This window comes from Astyanax mexicanus, chromosome 22 (assembly GCF_023375975.1).
Source record: "Astyanax mexicanus isolate ESR-SI-001 chromosome 22, AstMex3_surface, whole genome shotgun sequence".
Classification (NCBI taxonomy): domain Eukaryota; kingdom Metazoa; phylum Chordata; class Actinopteri; order Characiformes; family Acestrorhamphidae; genus Astyanax; species Astyanax mexicanus.
Genome location: NC_064429.1, coordinates 17,721,663 through 17,737,364, shown reverse-complemented (window position 1 = coordinate 17,737,364; position 15,702 = coordinate 17,721,663). Strand labels below are relative to the sequence as shown.

Below are 15,702 nucleotides of genomic sequence, written 5' to 3'. Positions count from 1 at the left end.
TTTGCACTGTTGTATTTATTCATTCACATTTATACATACAACTGCCATAATCATATGTAAACTTAATTTGCATGTGAGATGTTTAAAAAATATTTAGTGGTGTCAATCGATTAAAAAATAATCACATTAATCACAATGTAATTCTGTGATTAATCATTAATTTGGTGTCAATCTCTTAATAATAATACTAAGAAGAAGAAGAAGAAAAAGAAGAACACAAAATAACACATTAATTTTCAGCCCTTATAATAATATTAGTATCATACAGTAATTATTTTGCAACGCATTTTGTTTTTGTTTTTATCCCAGTAATTCTGGAACCTACACGAAATTATTGGATGCATACCAAAAAACGCATACCCCTTCATTTACCAATTCAATTTAGGCTAGCCATAATATTATAATTTGTATTATTATTCATATATTATATCATCATTTTCATAACAACAGCGGTCACTCCTTTAGCAATTATCCAAAAATAATAGAAAATACATTTTTGCAGAATATATTTGTGCAATTACATAAATATGTTTGACTTTTTTAATCAATTATAAATATAGTGAACACATGGGGAAAAAAGGTGTTTATTAATTCACCATTAATACAATTAAATAAAATACATTATTTTTTGAAGAAAAAGTCCAGACACAGTTTAATAAATTCAGTTTATTTTTTTATTATTCAATTCTTTTGAAAAATATAAATTCTAAAATAATCACATTGGCTGTGTGTTCTAAAAAGTCACAAGAAATGTGTTTTTAAAATTGTTATATCACCATTATTATAAGCTTCACTTCAATGTTTCAATGAACTACAATTTACCCCAACATGCCTGTGCAACATTCTTCAGTATTCCTCATCGGTTTGCTCTAGGCAACGTTGAAAAATATAAGTTAAAAATTCATTCATATACACTGTTAAAACAAGTTGATTCTGAAAAATTTAAATCTGTATAGTGTCATTCGTACAGATCTAGTGATTTTTTTTTTGTTTGTTTTGTTTTTTTTCTGGAAAAAGACCTACATGGGATGTAAATAGGGGGTAATAGAGGAGGAAGGCTGTAGGGCTGCTTATACAGTAGGCCAAGAACAGGACATGCACGTCTTATAGTGGGTATTTTAACACTGACACCTGTCTCTCTCTACAGCTGCACTGATCTTATCATATTCAGTGTTGGTTTAGAAACATCACTGCTGTACTAGAAGTCATTAAAGCTTGTGAGCAACTTAGCACTGCATAGCATTACAACATTACCTCAGTGACGAGATATCGTAGGAATAATGCACACAGTAGAACGAAACAGCAGTGATGAACATCAGGCCTATTATTGCAGTTCTTGGTTAAGTCACTTAGGTAGGTATTTTATTTGTGCAGGATAACCAGATCTAAGGGGGAAAGCTGGACAATATTAAGAGCAGTGATAACCAGTGATAAGTAGTTGCAGAAATCTAAAGCACGTACAAAGCATGTCTTATAAGTAAATTAATGCAACCATAGTGCAAAATTCATATATATATAATTTGTAATTATAGAGTTTAAAATTTAGTTATTATTACAACCCTAATAATAATAATAACATTCCAATAATATGGACATCTTCATTTTTAGCTGGAGAAGGAAGAGAAATAATGAGCATAATACTGTATTGCATGTAAGATTGTAAAGCTAATCAGGATCAATTCCATTAAATATTACTAGCAAGTTAAGAACAACTATGTATAACAATATATTATTGTATTACTTATTATCATATTACAAATATTGTTCTGCGTTTTATTAACACATCTTATCTCTTTAGTGGTTTGTTCAGGAGGTACACTAAATTGACAGACAAGATATTAACATTAAAATTCCATGCAGAGAAAAAAAAAAAAGAAATCACCCTTTTTTTGTTTTTGTATTTTTTTTTTACATAATTGCCTGCCATCTAAAATAAGAGGTAGAGCTACAAAACAAAAATATATATATATCAAAATATTATTTCCTGCTACAGGAAAATGCAATTACAGTAATTCCTTATATATATAAAAAACAAAACAAATTAAAAGAAAAGAAACACCAGGTGAGGAACAACACAGATGTGCAGAGATGGAGGGGGGCAGTCTTCTCCCCATGAGTTGTGAAAAACAGTTACAGCATTTTCTCTGGAAGACTGAATTGCATAGTAGTCAGAAATAAAGACGGGTCAGAGATGGACAAGCGATAAGTGACATTTTGTTCTGTATACAAATCAAAGAAAATGATTTAAATGGCATCCATGAAGACTTCACCAGAACCTGGACATTCTGTTACTGGACGTGACACAGAATGAATGTTCTTTAATAATATCCCTTGAAGAGATGGCTTTCCCAAAGAAAAGACAATTAATGCCATCAGGTTTCACAGACAAACTACGTGAAATGATTAGAAATCCTATGAGATGCTGATTGGCTGGAAGGATGAACCGAGGAGGGGCTATAATGTCGTCTCAGACCCTCGAGTCTTCCAGAACAAGCCGCCATTTTCGTCTTCATCGTCATCTGGGTCCATGTCTATTCTAATCTGAGGCACATTTAATGGTAGTCTCTCTGGACTGAAAAAGAAAATGCAGATAAAATAAGAATTAGAGTTAGTTAAAACTAGTGGTGTCAATCAATTCATTTTTTTTATTTACGTTTATCATAATAGAATTCTGTTGTTCATCACAATACACACATGGACACGAAGCAGTGCACAAACCCAACATATACATCAACAATAAACAGGATATAGTGTAAAATAATATTGCTGTTCCCATAAATGACCTGCTCACACACTTTCACAAAACATAATTAATCCCATGATTAATTAAGAGAATTAGTAGGATGCCTTATGTGCGTTTTAAGATGTACAAGGCATAATTTTCTGTCGTTATGATAGCAAAAACCCACTGACATGCCCTAAATCAAGCTGTGCTGTGCGTAGTTGATGGCTGGCCTATAGATCACTAAAATAGTGAACTAAGTTAAGATCTTAAAATTATAAATCATCTAACTGTGAGTATTAGTTTTACGGGTGTGTTTTTGGGAATAACCAACTGCAGATGGAGACTAAAGGGAAGGCGTCTAAACATTCATAAGCTTTCAGAACATTCATAAGCTTATCAGCACTCGGACAAGGATTTAAAGATGAAAATGCAGAGAGGAGTTTATTAAAAAAAAAATCAACAAGTCAATATCAGAATCAGGGTAGACAAAAAAGTAAAAAAAAACTGATTACAAAATCTACAAGGCAAAAATCAGGACAGGCAGGAGTCAAAAAACAGAAAACACATACAGTTTTGGAAAAAACTTAGAGACTACTTCAGTTTCTGAAACAGTTTCTCTGATTTTGCTATAAGTCTATAAACTATATAAACTATAAACTATAAACATTTCTCCTAAATTCCAAATTAAAATATTTAGAGCATTTATTTGCAGAAAATAAGAAATGGCTAAAATAGCAAAAAAAAGATGCAGAGCTTTCAGACCTAAAATAATGCAAAGAAAACAAGTTCATATTCATAAAGTTTTAAGAGTTCAGAAATCATTTTTTGGTGAAATAATACTGGTTTACTGGTTTTTAATCACAGTTTTCATGTATCTTGGCATGTTCTCCTCCACCAGTCTTACACACTGCTTTTGGATAACTTTAAGCCACTCCTGGTGCACAAATGTAAAACAGCTGGGTTTGATGGCTTCTGATCATCCATCTTTCTCTCGATTATATTCCTGAGGCTTTCGATTTGGTAAAATCCAAGAAACACATGTTTAAGTGTGTAAGCAAGTCTCTTATTTTTTTCCAGAGCTGTATATACAGGAATAACACTTGATAATGACACAGAGAGTTGTGGTAAAGGGGTTTAAAAGGGATGGCTAAGGAGCTCGTTCCACACAGGTATTTGTGAGTGTGTGTGGGAAGGGTCAGTCCAATAGTCTGGAGAAGCTGATTTCTGAATGGAGGAACGAATAGTAGGTGTGCCACAGTGGTTGTTAACTGTGGCAGTAAGAGGTGGACGAGATGGAGAGATCATGAGTAAGATTCTCCACTCGCCTGCCTTTTTTTCATCAGTACCGGAAAAACTGGTAACCACTTCAACCCTAGACATGTTGGATCACTGACTTCCAAAGAAATCTGGTGAAAATTCCTGTATTTTCTATTATCGCATCATACTGGATACTGCACTCCACTGTCAGTATTTTATTCAGTATCATGCTGCCCTACTACAGTTTCTAACTAAACAACAGCAAGATATTTCTGCTAATCAAGTAATAAATTGGCAGTGGAGTGTAGAAATGACTAAGACACAGATCTGAACCTTGAGCCTTGATCATGATAAAGTATTTCTAAGCCCTGTAATCAATGTAAAGCTTGTATTTATCATTATCACCACCCTGAGATTACTGGATCACTGCCACTGCAGCTCATAAGCTAACTACAGTCTGTATCCATATTTAGTGCAGGCCACAGTACACTGTCAGAGAGAGGGCACAGATATCTGAACACATTGATAACAAAGCCAGGAAAACAGTAAAAACGACTCATATACGACTCACTCAACAATGTTTGTCCAGTCTGCAGAATATTTTGTGCGTGTGTTGTGTGTGTGTGTGTGTGTGTCTGTGAGTGACCGTCACTGCCACTAATCTGGGCTCTTCCAGAGCACTGCTTAACCCATACAAACTCTTCCCTTCCTCATCCACCACAACTTCCCTCCCCCTCTACCTGATCAGGTTATCTAGAAGCTTTCTCGATGTGACTCACTACTGCTACGTCATGTGATGAGCAATACACACACTCACACACATATGCACACACCTTCCTCCTCCCACACATTTACATTTACCACATTCAAATTTAGCTTCCCACTCCGAAACGGCCACAAATACCTTCCCACTCACCTTGACATTGGGGTGTCCTGGTAGTGGTCCATGCTCTCAACATGATGTATATCGTTCAAGAAATGCAGGGTCCTTCTCTCCTGCAGAGAAAATGGACAGGGAGTGAGATATAGTTCAAGGACGGCAGTGGGCATATGCCTGGCTTCATATCTGTAGATAATTCCAAAAAATTTAATATTAGTTCGTTTTTTTCTGTTTTTCTAAATATACGACTAGAAATACAGAAAGCTGGGAAGCTGTTAATAATGCAACAAATACAACCGTATTAGTTTTTTGCTTGACCTTTCATTTAACTGCAGATAGTATGATCCCAAAGTATTACATGTTTTATTTGCTTGAAAAGTCTAATCATTATTATAGACCATTTTTTATGCAAATGGCTATTGTGTGCTCCAGACCAAAGACAAAAAGGATCATCTAGACTAGATTCTACAGTGTTATTAAAAGTAAGTCTACTGTAAAAAAAAAACAGTTGCTGGTGTTTAGGGGATGAGATTATGCCAAGATCTTAAACATCAATATGAAATCTTTTCCAAGAATGTCTATGTACTTCTTAGACTATGCAGGCTATTTAAAACCACATGCAGCACACATTACCGTATTTTTCGGACTATAAGGCGCACTTAAAATGCTTTAATCTTCCCAAAAATCGACAGTGCACCCTGTATGAATTTTACCAGTCACTCCACTGAAGTACAGGGTTATAAGGGTGAATTTTTCAGTGAAGTTTCTCCAGCACTAAGGCTGGGTGCAGCATTATTAGCATTAGCCGATAACCGCAGTGGCTAATGCTTATGCTTCCGCATCCAGCCTTAGAAGAGAAATCTGTGTAAATTAACATCCAGTGCTCATTTAGCTTTGAATTTTTAATCTGGTGCGCCTAAAAAAAAAATTATGAAATACAGCATACTGGGTTCATACTGTCTGTTATTAAATAAAGGTCAGAGTAATGGTCAGAGTAATGGTCAAAATGTGAAAGTTGCATTAGTTTTTTTCTTTCAGTATGCAGTTAGAAATTTTATAATACAATGTTTTTAACTAAGAATTTAAATGTATTTTTACTTGTATTAGCCAAGTCAGACATATCTAACCTCGACACACTTACTAAAAGAAAGTGTCAGTGGTTTGGTCACGTTAGAAAAAGGGGTCAAAAAACTTTCCAACGTTTTATGCATGTAAACATGGATTGGTCTGGTTGCATATTCAAATGCAAACAAAATGCAGACCGAGTCCACATCTGACCGAGGTCATCGTGCTCAGATCTTTTTTCTGATTTGCAGTCCAGCAGTGCAGCGGCTAGGCAAGTGACATAAAATGAAGCAGCGTTTTGTATCACAAGACAAATTCCACACAAGCATTTGCTGAGAGATGAGAATCTCAAAGAAGAAGCATGCAAATGAAATATAAGATAATTATGGTGAGAAAGAAGGGTTAGGAAGAAAACAAAAATATGTTATTAAGACATTAAGACATTAATCAGATCTATGATCAGAGAGACGGTATTAGTAACAGCATGCGGGGCAACTGAACAGAACGGAACGCTGGAAGGTTAAACAGGCGTCAGGCTGGCTTCTGGCACCCAGCGGGGGGCCTGAGAGTGGAGTGGTCTGGCTCTACTTCTACTCACTGTCAGAGGCTTTATCCCCTAAAAAGGGCTCCTGCTCCATCATGTCCAGAGGGATTTTAATGCTGGGGACATTTTCGTTGGACTGGTAGTCAGACTGGAGAAAGGGAAAAGGGTCCTTTGAATATTAAGCAGAGCAGCATCAATGGAGGCCTGATGCAGCTTCAGATTTTACCATTTCTGGTATGGACCCATAAAGCACCCAATTTGAAGCTGGACACCATTTAAAGAAAACCATTACACCATTCAGAGTAAACTTTTAAGTGCTAAAAATGCTGAAAATCACAGATCAAAAGTTAAAGAAATACTTACACCAGCTCATCAATCACCAACAATTATACATATCATATCAAGATCACTGTGATTAGCCCATATGTCTTGCATGATTGTATGCAATGCACTACTGCCACATGATTGGCAATCAGACAATTGCACCAATAAGCAGGTGGAAAAGTGTTTTGTACACACTGTAACCAATTTTTTTATTTTGTACAGTAAAAGTATACAGTAAAAATAAATGTTTAACGATCTTCCTTTGTATAACTGTGGAAGTCAACGCATCTTGGGATGCCCTATGAAGACAGCTGCTGCCTGAATATAAAACAGTAATATTAAGTTTTCCAGGAATTAACTGCTTCGTTTAGAGACTAAACACCAGGTAAAAACACATAAATCTAATATAGTAACATATAGGATCTACTCAATAACTTTGAAGCAATAATTTACACTCACTTCTTTTATAATGCGTTCACTATTCATTTTGAGTAAATATTAATTAACTTAATTTGAACAGCTCTAAAAAATATAACATTTCCTAAAATACATCTTTCCTATTGGTCCCTGTAATTTTTTACTTGTGTATCCCCTCACCATTAACTCACCATCAGTGTGGATCTTGACTACCAGAGCTAATTTCTTTTTTGGGTCTTATATTTTATCTTTGACTGCCTGGCCACAGTGTTATAGGCTAAAACTGCAAGTTGCTGTTTTCTGTAATGTAAAGCAATACTTTATGTTGGTTCAGAACTGCAATGCAGTAACTTTTTACTGGATTGCTGGCTGGCAGTAATTTACTAAAGACATATACCATTTAAAGTACATATGCGTATTGCAAAGAATAATTACACTATAAATAATGTATTTGTTTAGCCAAACCTTACAATCCTGTATTTTTTGCATATTTTTTGCTTATTGTAAAATGTATAGGATACGTTTTACAGTGCATGTATTCCTACACATTGTATCTTTTTTACATGATACACATTTTATGTATAGTTTCCTAATGTAATTTAAGCTGCTATCTTACATTTGATAATACAATACTCATGACAGACTACAAAGAGAGCTTTAAAAAGTAATAGTAACTCATATACACTACAAAATTACTCAGTGTGGCCTCAGTGATACAGAAACCTCTCTCTAGAGACCCCAAGACACTGGTGATGCAGTAATGGGTTTTTAATAGAAGGCCTAATGGGATGTGACAGTTGTGCTGGCTAATGCAGTATCCCCTAGTGCCTGGTGCCTCTCTCCAGAGCTGTGACAAGATCCACTGAATCAGGGAGACAATGAAATTCACTGGCCTGACCTAGAGAGCATTTCACACCACGCTTTATCCTGCTGATACCAGGATATTTAATATACTCAATTTAGAGCACTGATAACAACTAAACTTTTAGCAATACTTCACTAATATATTTAGTCAATAAAATATAACATTGTAATATTTATAGTAATAATAAAGGTTTAAAAAAGAGAAAAAATCTCTTGCTATACAATTTAATACTTACATCTTCCACATCACTGTCTAAACTTCCTCTTTTCTTCTTCTTCTTTTTCTTCTCATCCTCCTTCTTCTTCTTGTCTTTCTCTGGAATAACATCATCCAGGAAGCTGAGTTCATGCTGAGAAAAGGCATAGTCCATGGCTTTCCTTACAGCGACCAAAGCCAGGATCTGAAAAGAGATATTTAGCATCACATTAGAATATTTTTTAAAAGAAATTGCTGGAAGTCTGTAGGCAGAAGAAAGAACACATCTTCAGTGGGATTCATGGTAATTCCATATGCCTTAACCCTACTGTTGGTAATTTTATTATGAGATTTCTTAATTTATATTAAAGTTTTCCAATTTTCTACCCAATTTGGAAGGCAAATTATCTAAACCCAACACTAGGAAGGTGAAGACTAGCACATGCCTCCTCCGGTATATGTGGATTAGCCACCGCCTTTTTTAAAACTGCTGCTGATGTAGCATTACAGGGTCACAGTGCTCGGAGGAAAGCACAGGGACTCGGCTCTGATACATCCTCTATCAGACGCCTGTGCTGACTTACATCACCTTGATAGTGCTCTCTCAGACTCCAGCTTACTAACATTAGCTTGGTAGTGCTCTCTCAGATTCCGGCTGCTGATGGCAAGCAGCATAACCTGGAATCCACTTAGAGTCCCACAAAATTTATTTTAATAATTTTCGCTATTATTTAAATAACATATATAAATAAAAGTGAGATGCTAATATAATAAGTGTATAAACTTGGGTTCAGACATGTGATCATACACTCCCACATCCTCAACTGCAAGTGTGTGCAGCATGTTTGTGGTGGAGGATAGATGGAGGTGAATGAGAGCAGTGCATAAATTTGTGCACTTTTCTAGTTTGCAGTCAAAACAAATACAAATTACCACATAACCAATTACATGGGGTACCACAGCAACAATTTACTATCTAGCAACCACTATGTAACTCAATCTAGCATTTTTTATTAGCATATTCATGGTAATGTTTGACACAAGGTAGTATATAATAATTATTATTGGTTATTAACAATTTAAAAAAAAAAGCTATGTTTACCTAAAATGTTATATAAGGCCTACAGGCCATAAATATCAAATAGAAGTTCATTTAAAATGTTCTTCAATTAAAGACCTATCACAACATTAGGTGACAATTTCGTATTATTTTGTACTTTTAATCTACTGGCAACAGCCATTTTAACTGGGACAACAAATATAAACATAAAATTAACATTAACCACAAAACAAAATACTCAAGACAAATGGATTATTTGTACATTGATTCCCTTTACACACTATTTTAATCCAGAACTGAGTTTAATCTGTGCCCAGATTACTGCCATCCTTTCTGATTAGACAAAAGAAATATGAGCACATTGGACTCACCATGACTGGGAAGATAATGGCAGCCACAGTGGACTTGAGGATCCAGAGCAGGGCCAGGCACAGCAGCTGAATGAAGGTGAAGAGGTGAACCTTGCGTAGCGGCACGTGCCGCAGGTATATCAGATCTGGCTGGTGCTTGGCCGGCATGAGCAACAGTTGTAAGCGATCCATGAACTGACAGAGCAACATAAAAAGGAATTATAGCAAATAGAAATACAGTATGAATGTTAAAAGTGACTGTAAAACGTGTTTATGCTTAGGACAAGATGCGTGACTGGCTCACCTGGACTCCATTAAGCGAGGCAACCCCCATGTAAAGGAAGACTCCATAGAGGACAGGCATGGGAATGAACTGCAGAGAAAACAGAATCATATGTTTTAGTATATCAGATATTGCCCATAAAAAGGTATGCTAGCTAGGGTATATATATTATAACACTGTATCTATAATTAATTGTATTAATTTTATGTAGTACTTGATGCATTTTAAAGTAAAACATTCTGTATTACCTTAAGAATGGGAGACATAAAGACAGACAGCCCCGTAAGAAGGAACACACAGACACCAGTCACTCTCTGCTCTCTGGAAAAAAACAAAACAAAAAAAACAATGCAAACCCTATTTAATTATGGTACATTTTACTATAATCCAAAACCAGTAAAAGCTGGAACAGTATGAAAAATGGAAATAATAAAAAGTTTTGTCTGGCCAGCCTTTTAAAATTTGTTAATATACATCCATTCCTGCAAATTCCGGTGCACCTCACACTGACATCATGCACATGACACTGCAAACAGCACTACCAGGAAGTAAATCACCAGAATATTAATTTTATACACCCTCACTCCATTCACTTCTCGCCGAGTACTAAAGATTTACATCTACACAAAGCATTATCTTACTCCCTGTGTTTGCCTACCTATAACAACCATATTTCTGTTCTTTTTCAACTCCTCATTCTTTTCCTCCTCGTGTATGACTCTTGGCTGCTGTTTACTGGCTGCAAATGTACTCCAGCTACGGAGGTTTGGATGTGCATGGATAACGGTGAAAGTCTTGATTCTAGTGGTTTCTGGATGAAGGCAGGTAAATATGATGAAACTGAAGCTCTTCTCCCGTATTTGGCGCAACAAATACATAGCTTGGAACATATGGGAACATCATTCAGGTTCTCCTCTGTATGGTGGAACTAAAAGTTTTGAACATAGTGCAACAATGTGTATTATGCCAGTCCAACAACACTGCTATGGGTGTGTCATCACCTGCACTACACACAGTAGCACCTCCAAGCCCATTTAGTTTCCTTGTATTTCTTTCTGACACTTAAATGTCTTGTAATATTTTAATTTTGATTATCCTCATCCTTAAAGATAAGTCATAAGTTTAAGACCTCATTGTATAATCTATCTATAGTTCTATAAATTCATAGGTGTTTCACCTATTGGCTGTAGGCAGCGTTGCAGCCGGATTCAATTGAATAAAGCTGAGCTCTGCTAAACTTTATTGTTCAACATGCACCACGGCATGCGGTGGTCTCTCTATTGAAATGAATAGGATGTGTTCATTCTAGTGCTAGTGGACACGTAACCGTAAGAAGTAATTTATCTTTTATCCAAAACTTTTTTGAATGTGTTGCTGGTGTGAAACACAGGAATGAATGTAAATGTTGAAAAGCTGAGTAGACAAAACAAGAAATCTCTTGGGTTCATTCTGTCTACAATGGAAAAAAATAAATGTAGGAATTAATGTAGAATAAAAAAAAATGGAATTAACACAATACATTATTTGATGCAACTGAAGTATTTCTGTTAGTCTCTGTACATGTCAGAAGTATTTTTCACAAGTCTGCGTCTGCTAACACTGTTTATATTTGTGCAGCTTACAGCTGCATCAATACAGCCTCCCTGAAGTCTAACTAAATAATCAGCCTTTTAAACACAAGTGCCCCACTGAGTTGAATTCCACAGTGCAGCGGCAAATAAGATCACCACTTTAACGGCTCCACACGTAGAGCAGGCTGTTATTAAACTGATGGAAATCATTCATAGCTTTGTATGGTGTACTGTATATATGATTTAAATTTAATCCATATTTACCAATGATATAAGCCTATACTTTCCATTCAGATAATGCCACCATACCACAACCAGACACAGGATAAACACAACCTCTATCTGAATAATTCATGTTATGTGTTGTCTCTGTAGAAACTTACCTGACCCCCAAAAATTTTGGCTGCTCTCCAGGAGCTGAGGTTTCTGTCTCCATCTTCAAGCTGTCAATGTGGGCTATTGATATAACGGTAGCAGCTACATACCAGGGCAGGCCCATGAAGGAGCACACAGCCATCAGGATAGCCACCCAGAACAGATCCAGATGGTAACCTGCACCTTTCTGCAGAAAATAGAGAGACAAATGAGGTTACAGGTTTGATATTCTCAGTGTCTTGATCTTTTGTTGCTGAAGAACTAGAATACTGTACTGTAGCATTATACTAGCATCTGTTGCACCAGAATTAAAGGCTTATTGTGGCTTGAGCTTGTGTTAAATGACCAAATGTCAGTAAGTTTTGGGATTTTGGGACCTCTCTGGTGAGAATAGGTAATTGCACAGAGCATGCGGTAGAGTCTTTTAAAACTGGGTGGGTGTGATGCGGTCTCCTTTCAAAGCGGATTACTCAATTTTTTCTCCTTCTGAAGTCTCCATTGCTCCACTAGCCACTCGCGTTCAGTAAAACTAAGCCGGATCCTCTTTTAGAGGCTGTACGTATGACGTAAGTATGTAAAGACACATGACGTGGCCAGAAGAAGGCCAAAAGCGACCCGACATCCCAGTATTTTATCCCTTCTCCACTGCTTTTAGTTTAGAATCAAAATAATACAAACTGCCACTTTAAATGTGCAGAAATGTCATGGTCTAGTCTTTGCTTTTCATAATCATGCGAACTAGGGATGTCCCGAGCAGGTTATTATGCACGCCAATCCGATTTGTGTTTCTTAATACTGATGATCACTTGATACCAATCAAGGTGTGTTTCCCAAAATGTTCTTTAGGATAAAAACTTGTATTGTAACCTTGTATTGAAAAATATTTTAAAAATTATAATTAAAATGGCGTAACTTCAGCATAAATAAAATGTAATCTACCTGAATTTAACAGAAAGCATTGCTTTGTAATGTTGCAAAAATAAAACTGCTAATGCATCACCAAGTTCTGTCAATTTTGTCATGTAATTACTTTATTTTCCAGATTAACTGCATGCATTAACACTTTATGTTGACAGCCCTAGTTATTAATTTTTGTTTTACTGTAAAATAGTTCCTCACTGCCGACTGGGCAGTAATATTTAACCCTAGATGGCGCTTTGAACACTGTAGTTAAAGAAGACTACACTGGATTGGGACTGAAATAGCCTATACCCAATCTATTAAAATGTGACCAGATTGGCTGATTTTGCACAGCCTAACTAATTAAAACAAATGATAGGGATTTTTACCAACCATAAACAAAAAATCCAGCACACAGGACTAAGATTTGAAAAATAAGAACTAGGCTTTGAGGTACTGCAGGGAGGAGGACACTGTTACAAAGCAAGTATCATGTTACATTCCTCAAAAAGAAATGAATGGATTGTCTTCAGCCGCTTCACAATCGCTTCGTTGTTGAGCTTTTCAGAATCGTTCATGCTGGGAGCAACAAAGAGGTCAGTTGATGGAGACTACTGAATAAGCAGAGCCTGAATGGAGGAAAATAGTTCATAACACAAATCTGCATATGATCCCTGGTATCATGTCATATGCTTGGGAGTTTTCACAACAAAAGAATTCAAAGACCACCAGTGTGGAGCTCTCACAGTGGAAAGGCTGCATCAGAGCCTTTGATCTACATCAAAAAGGGACAATTTTTTTTAGATGACTTTTCCACACCTGCCATCAATATGACTCAACTGACCAGCTGAAACGAAGCTATTTTTGGCTCCAAGTCCTTCTTACTCACTTCCTAAAAACAAAGTAGGAGGAGTGTAAATATAACACTCTGTTCACAGGAGATCTATAAATATGGCAGTGTTGGCTCAGAGCGTGTGGCTGGCCGTGGATGCTCACAGCGCCGCAGGTTTTTCCTGAGCTCCCGGGAAGCTCAAAGTGAGCGTGCTAAATCATCCGGCCCGGAAGCTCAACACCCAGCCGTGCTTTCTCTACCTTAAGCTTGTGCTCCTTGCGGTTTACGATGACGGCGGTGATCTGCTGGTCCATGAAAAGCAGGATGGTCACCAGCAGAGCGGGAAGAGCCGACGCCAGGTAAACCCACCAGGGGTTACCCCCAAACGGTGGCACAAACCAGCCACGCAGAGGACTTGTTGGCTGCAGAACAGAAGAGAGGAGAGAGGTTTACATAATCAGAGAAGGCACTAATACATTTACTAAACTGACGGATTGCAACTGAATATCTGTACTTAATTATCTGATTTACAGTGGCTTGCAGAAGTATTTATACACCTTTTATACAACTTTTCTTATTTTGTCACCTTACAATCTCAAGCTTTTCTTCAGCAGGGACAGGAAACTGGGAACCTGGTTAAAGAACAGAACAATCCTGGAAGAAAACCTAATTGAGGCTGCAAAAGACCTGAGACTGGGAAGAACCCTAAACATACATGGTTTAGATCAGAGAAAATTCATGTGTTAGAATGGCCCAGTTAAATTTCTGACCTAAATCCCATTTAGCTTCTGTGGCAAGACGTGAAAATTGCTGTTAACAGATGCTCTTTTGCAAAAAAGAATGGGCAAAAATCTCAGATACACAAAGCTGGTAGAAACATACCTTAAAAGAGTTGCAGCTGTGATTGCAGTGAAAGGTTGCTCTACTGAGTATTGATATAGGGGGGCTGAAGACTTTTGCACACCACACTTTTCAGATTGTTGATTTAATAATAAAAAAAAAACATGTATAATTTTCATTACACTTTACGATTATGTGCTACTTTGTGTTGGTCTATGACTTAAAATCATAATAAAATATTTTTACCAGTGATTGTAAGGTGACAAAATGCAGAAAACGTTTAAGGGGTGGGAATACATTTGCAAGCATGTGTAACTTGTTGATGCAAACATTTGTACACTCATTTCTTTTTTTTTTTATTGTTTTCATATTAAATAAAATAAAGAAATTAAAAAATAAAGAAAAACACTAAATGAGAAGGTGTGTCCAAATTTTCGACTGATAGTATATAAAAAATATATATATATATATATATATTTATATATATATGCAAAGATATATACTGCAAAAGCCTGTATAGATTTTTTTATTTATATATTCAGAAGTTAAGATGGTATAAAAACCCAGCTGAAAAATACCATTTTCCATTCCTTTAGTTACTCACCTTAAATTCAGTTGGCACTATAAGCTTGGGTGTATCTACTCCCACCAAAGCGTCGACACAGCAGAAGATTAGGATAGCCAAGATAATGGCAAAGTCACTGATTAGCTTCCTCACCTAGCAATAGAATAAACAGTATAAGTATTAACAACCAAATGACTGCGAGATGTTATGATGGAATTAGATCAAACAGTCAGATCGCTGCCCTCTTAATCCATAGCTATTGTAAATGGATTAAGTACAGATAGCAGCTAAGAGAATAGGAATCACGCTGCCCTGTTGGTTAGCTGAAATAGAGAACTGTGTGTCTGCTTACTGTGGTGGGGAAGAATGGGCTGGTCTTGAACTTCTTCAGAACCATTGAGCAGGTGTAGGTGCCAAAAAACAGAATGAAGGACATGAGGGTGATGTCGGGTACGTATTCGCACGCCTTGCCCACCAACTCGCCGCCGTACTTCAGACATTCCTTCTTCGACAGTGAGGACCAGGTAGTATTTAAGGGCTGTTGGATGGAAAAGCAGACACTTTAGTTAAGCTGTGAAAACTATACTCACAATACTGGTTATTTAAGATAATGTATAGGTTGTGTTATGGTGTGTGGCGTTTTGGTATGAGCTT

At 36.5% G+C, this 15,702-nt stretch overlaps 1 protein-coding gene across 8 annotated transcripts in view; it reads right to left on the bottom strand.

Annotated features, from left to right (window-relative positions):
• Positions 1-651: 651 nt before the first annotated feature.
• slc4a4a (solute carrier family 4 member 4a) overlaps positions 652-15,702 on the bottom strand; it is a 77,800-nt gene continuing 62,749 nt past the window's right edge. For 4 of the 8 annotated variants that reach the window (XM_007257705.4, XM_022664856.2, XM_049470391.1 and 1 more), the window contains 10 exons: positions 15,401-15,586; positions 15,088-15,201; positions 13,904-14,065; positions 11,920-12,098; positions 10,214-10,286; positions 9,987-10,055; positions 9,704-9,877; positions 8,313-8,477; positions 4,899-4,978; positions 652-2,572 (listed from right to left, as the gene is read on the bottom strand). In XM_007257705.4, coding sequence (XP_007257767.1) covers positions 2,455-2,572; positions 4,899-4,978; positions 8,313-8,477; positions 9,704-9,877; positions 9,987-10,055; positions 10,214-10,286; positions 11,920-12,098; positions 13,904-14,065; positions 15,088-15,201; positions 15,401-15,586 — 1,320 coding nt within the window. In that variant the 3' untranslated portion in view covers positions 652-2,454. Of the gene's footprint in view, positions 2,573-4,898; positions 4,979-6,525; positions 6,620-8,312; positions 8,478-9,703; positions 9,878-9,986; positions 10,056-10,213; positions 10,287-11,919; positions 12,099-13,903; positions 14,066-15,087; positions 15,202-15,400; positions 15,587-15,702 lie in introns of those variants that run through there. The other 4 variants (XM_049470392.1, XM_007257709.4, XM_015607985.3 and 1 more) reach the window with 1 other exon arrangement.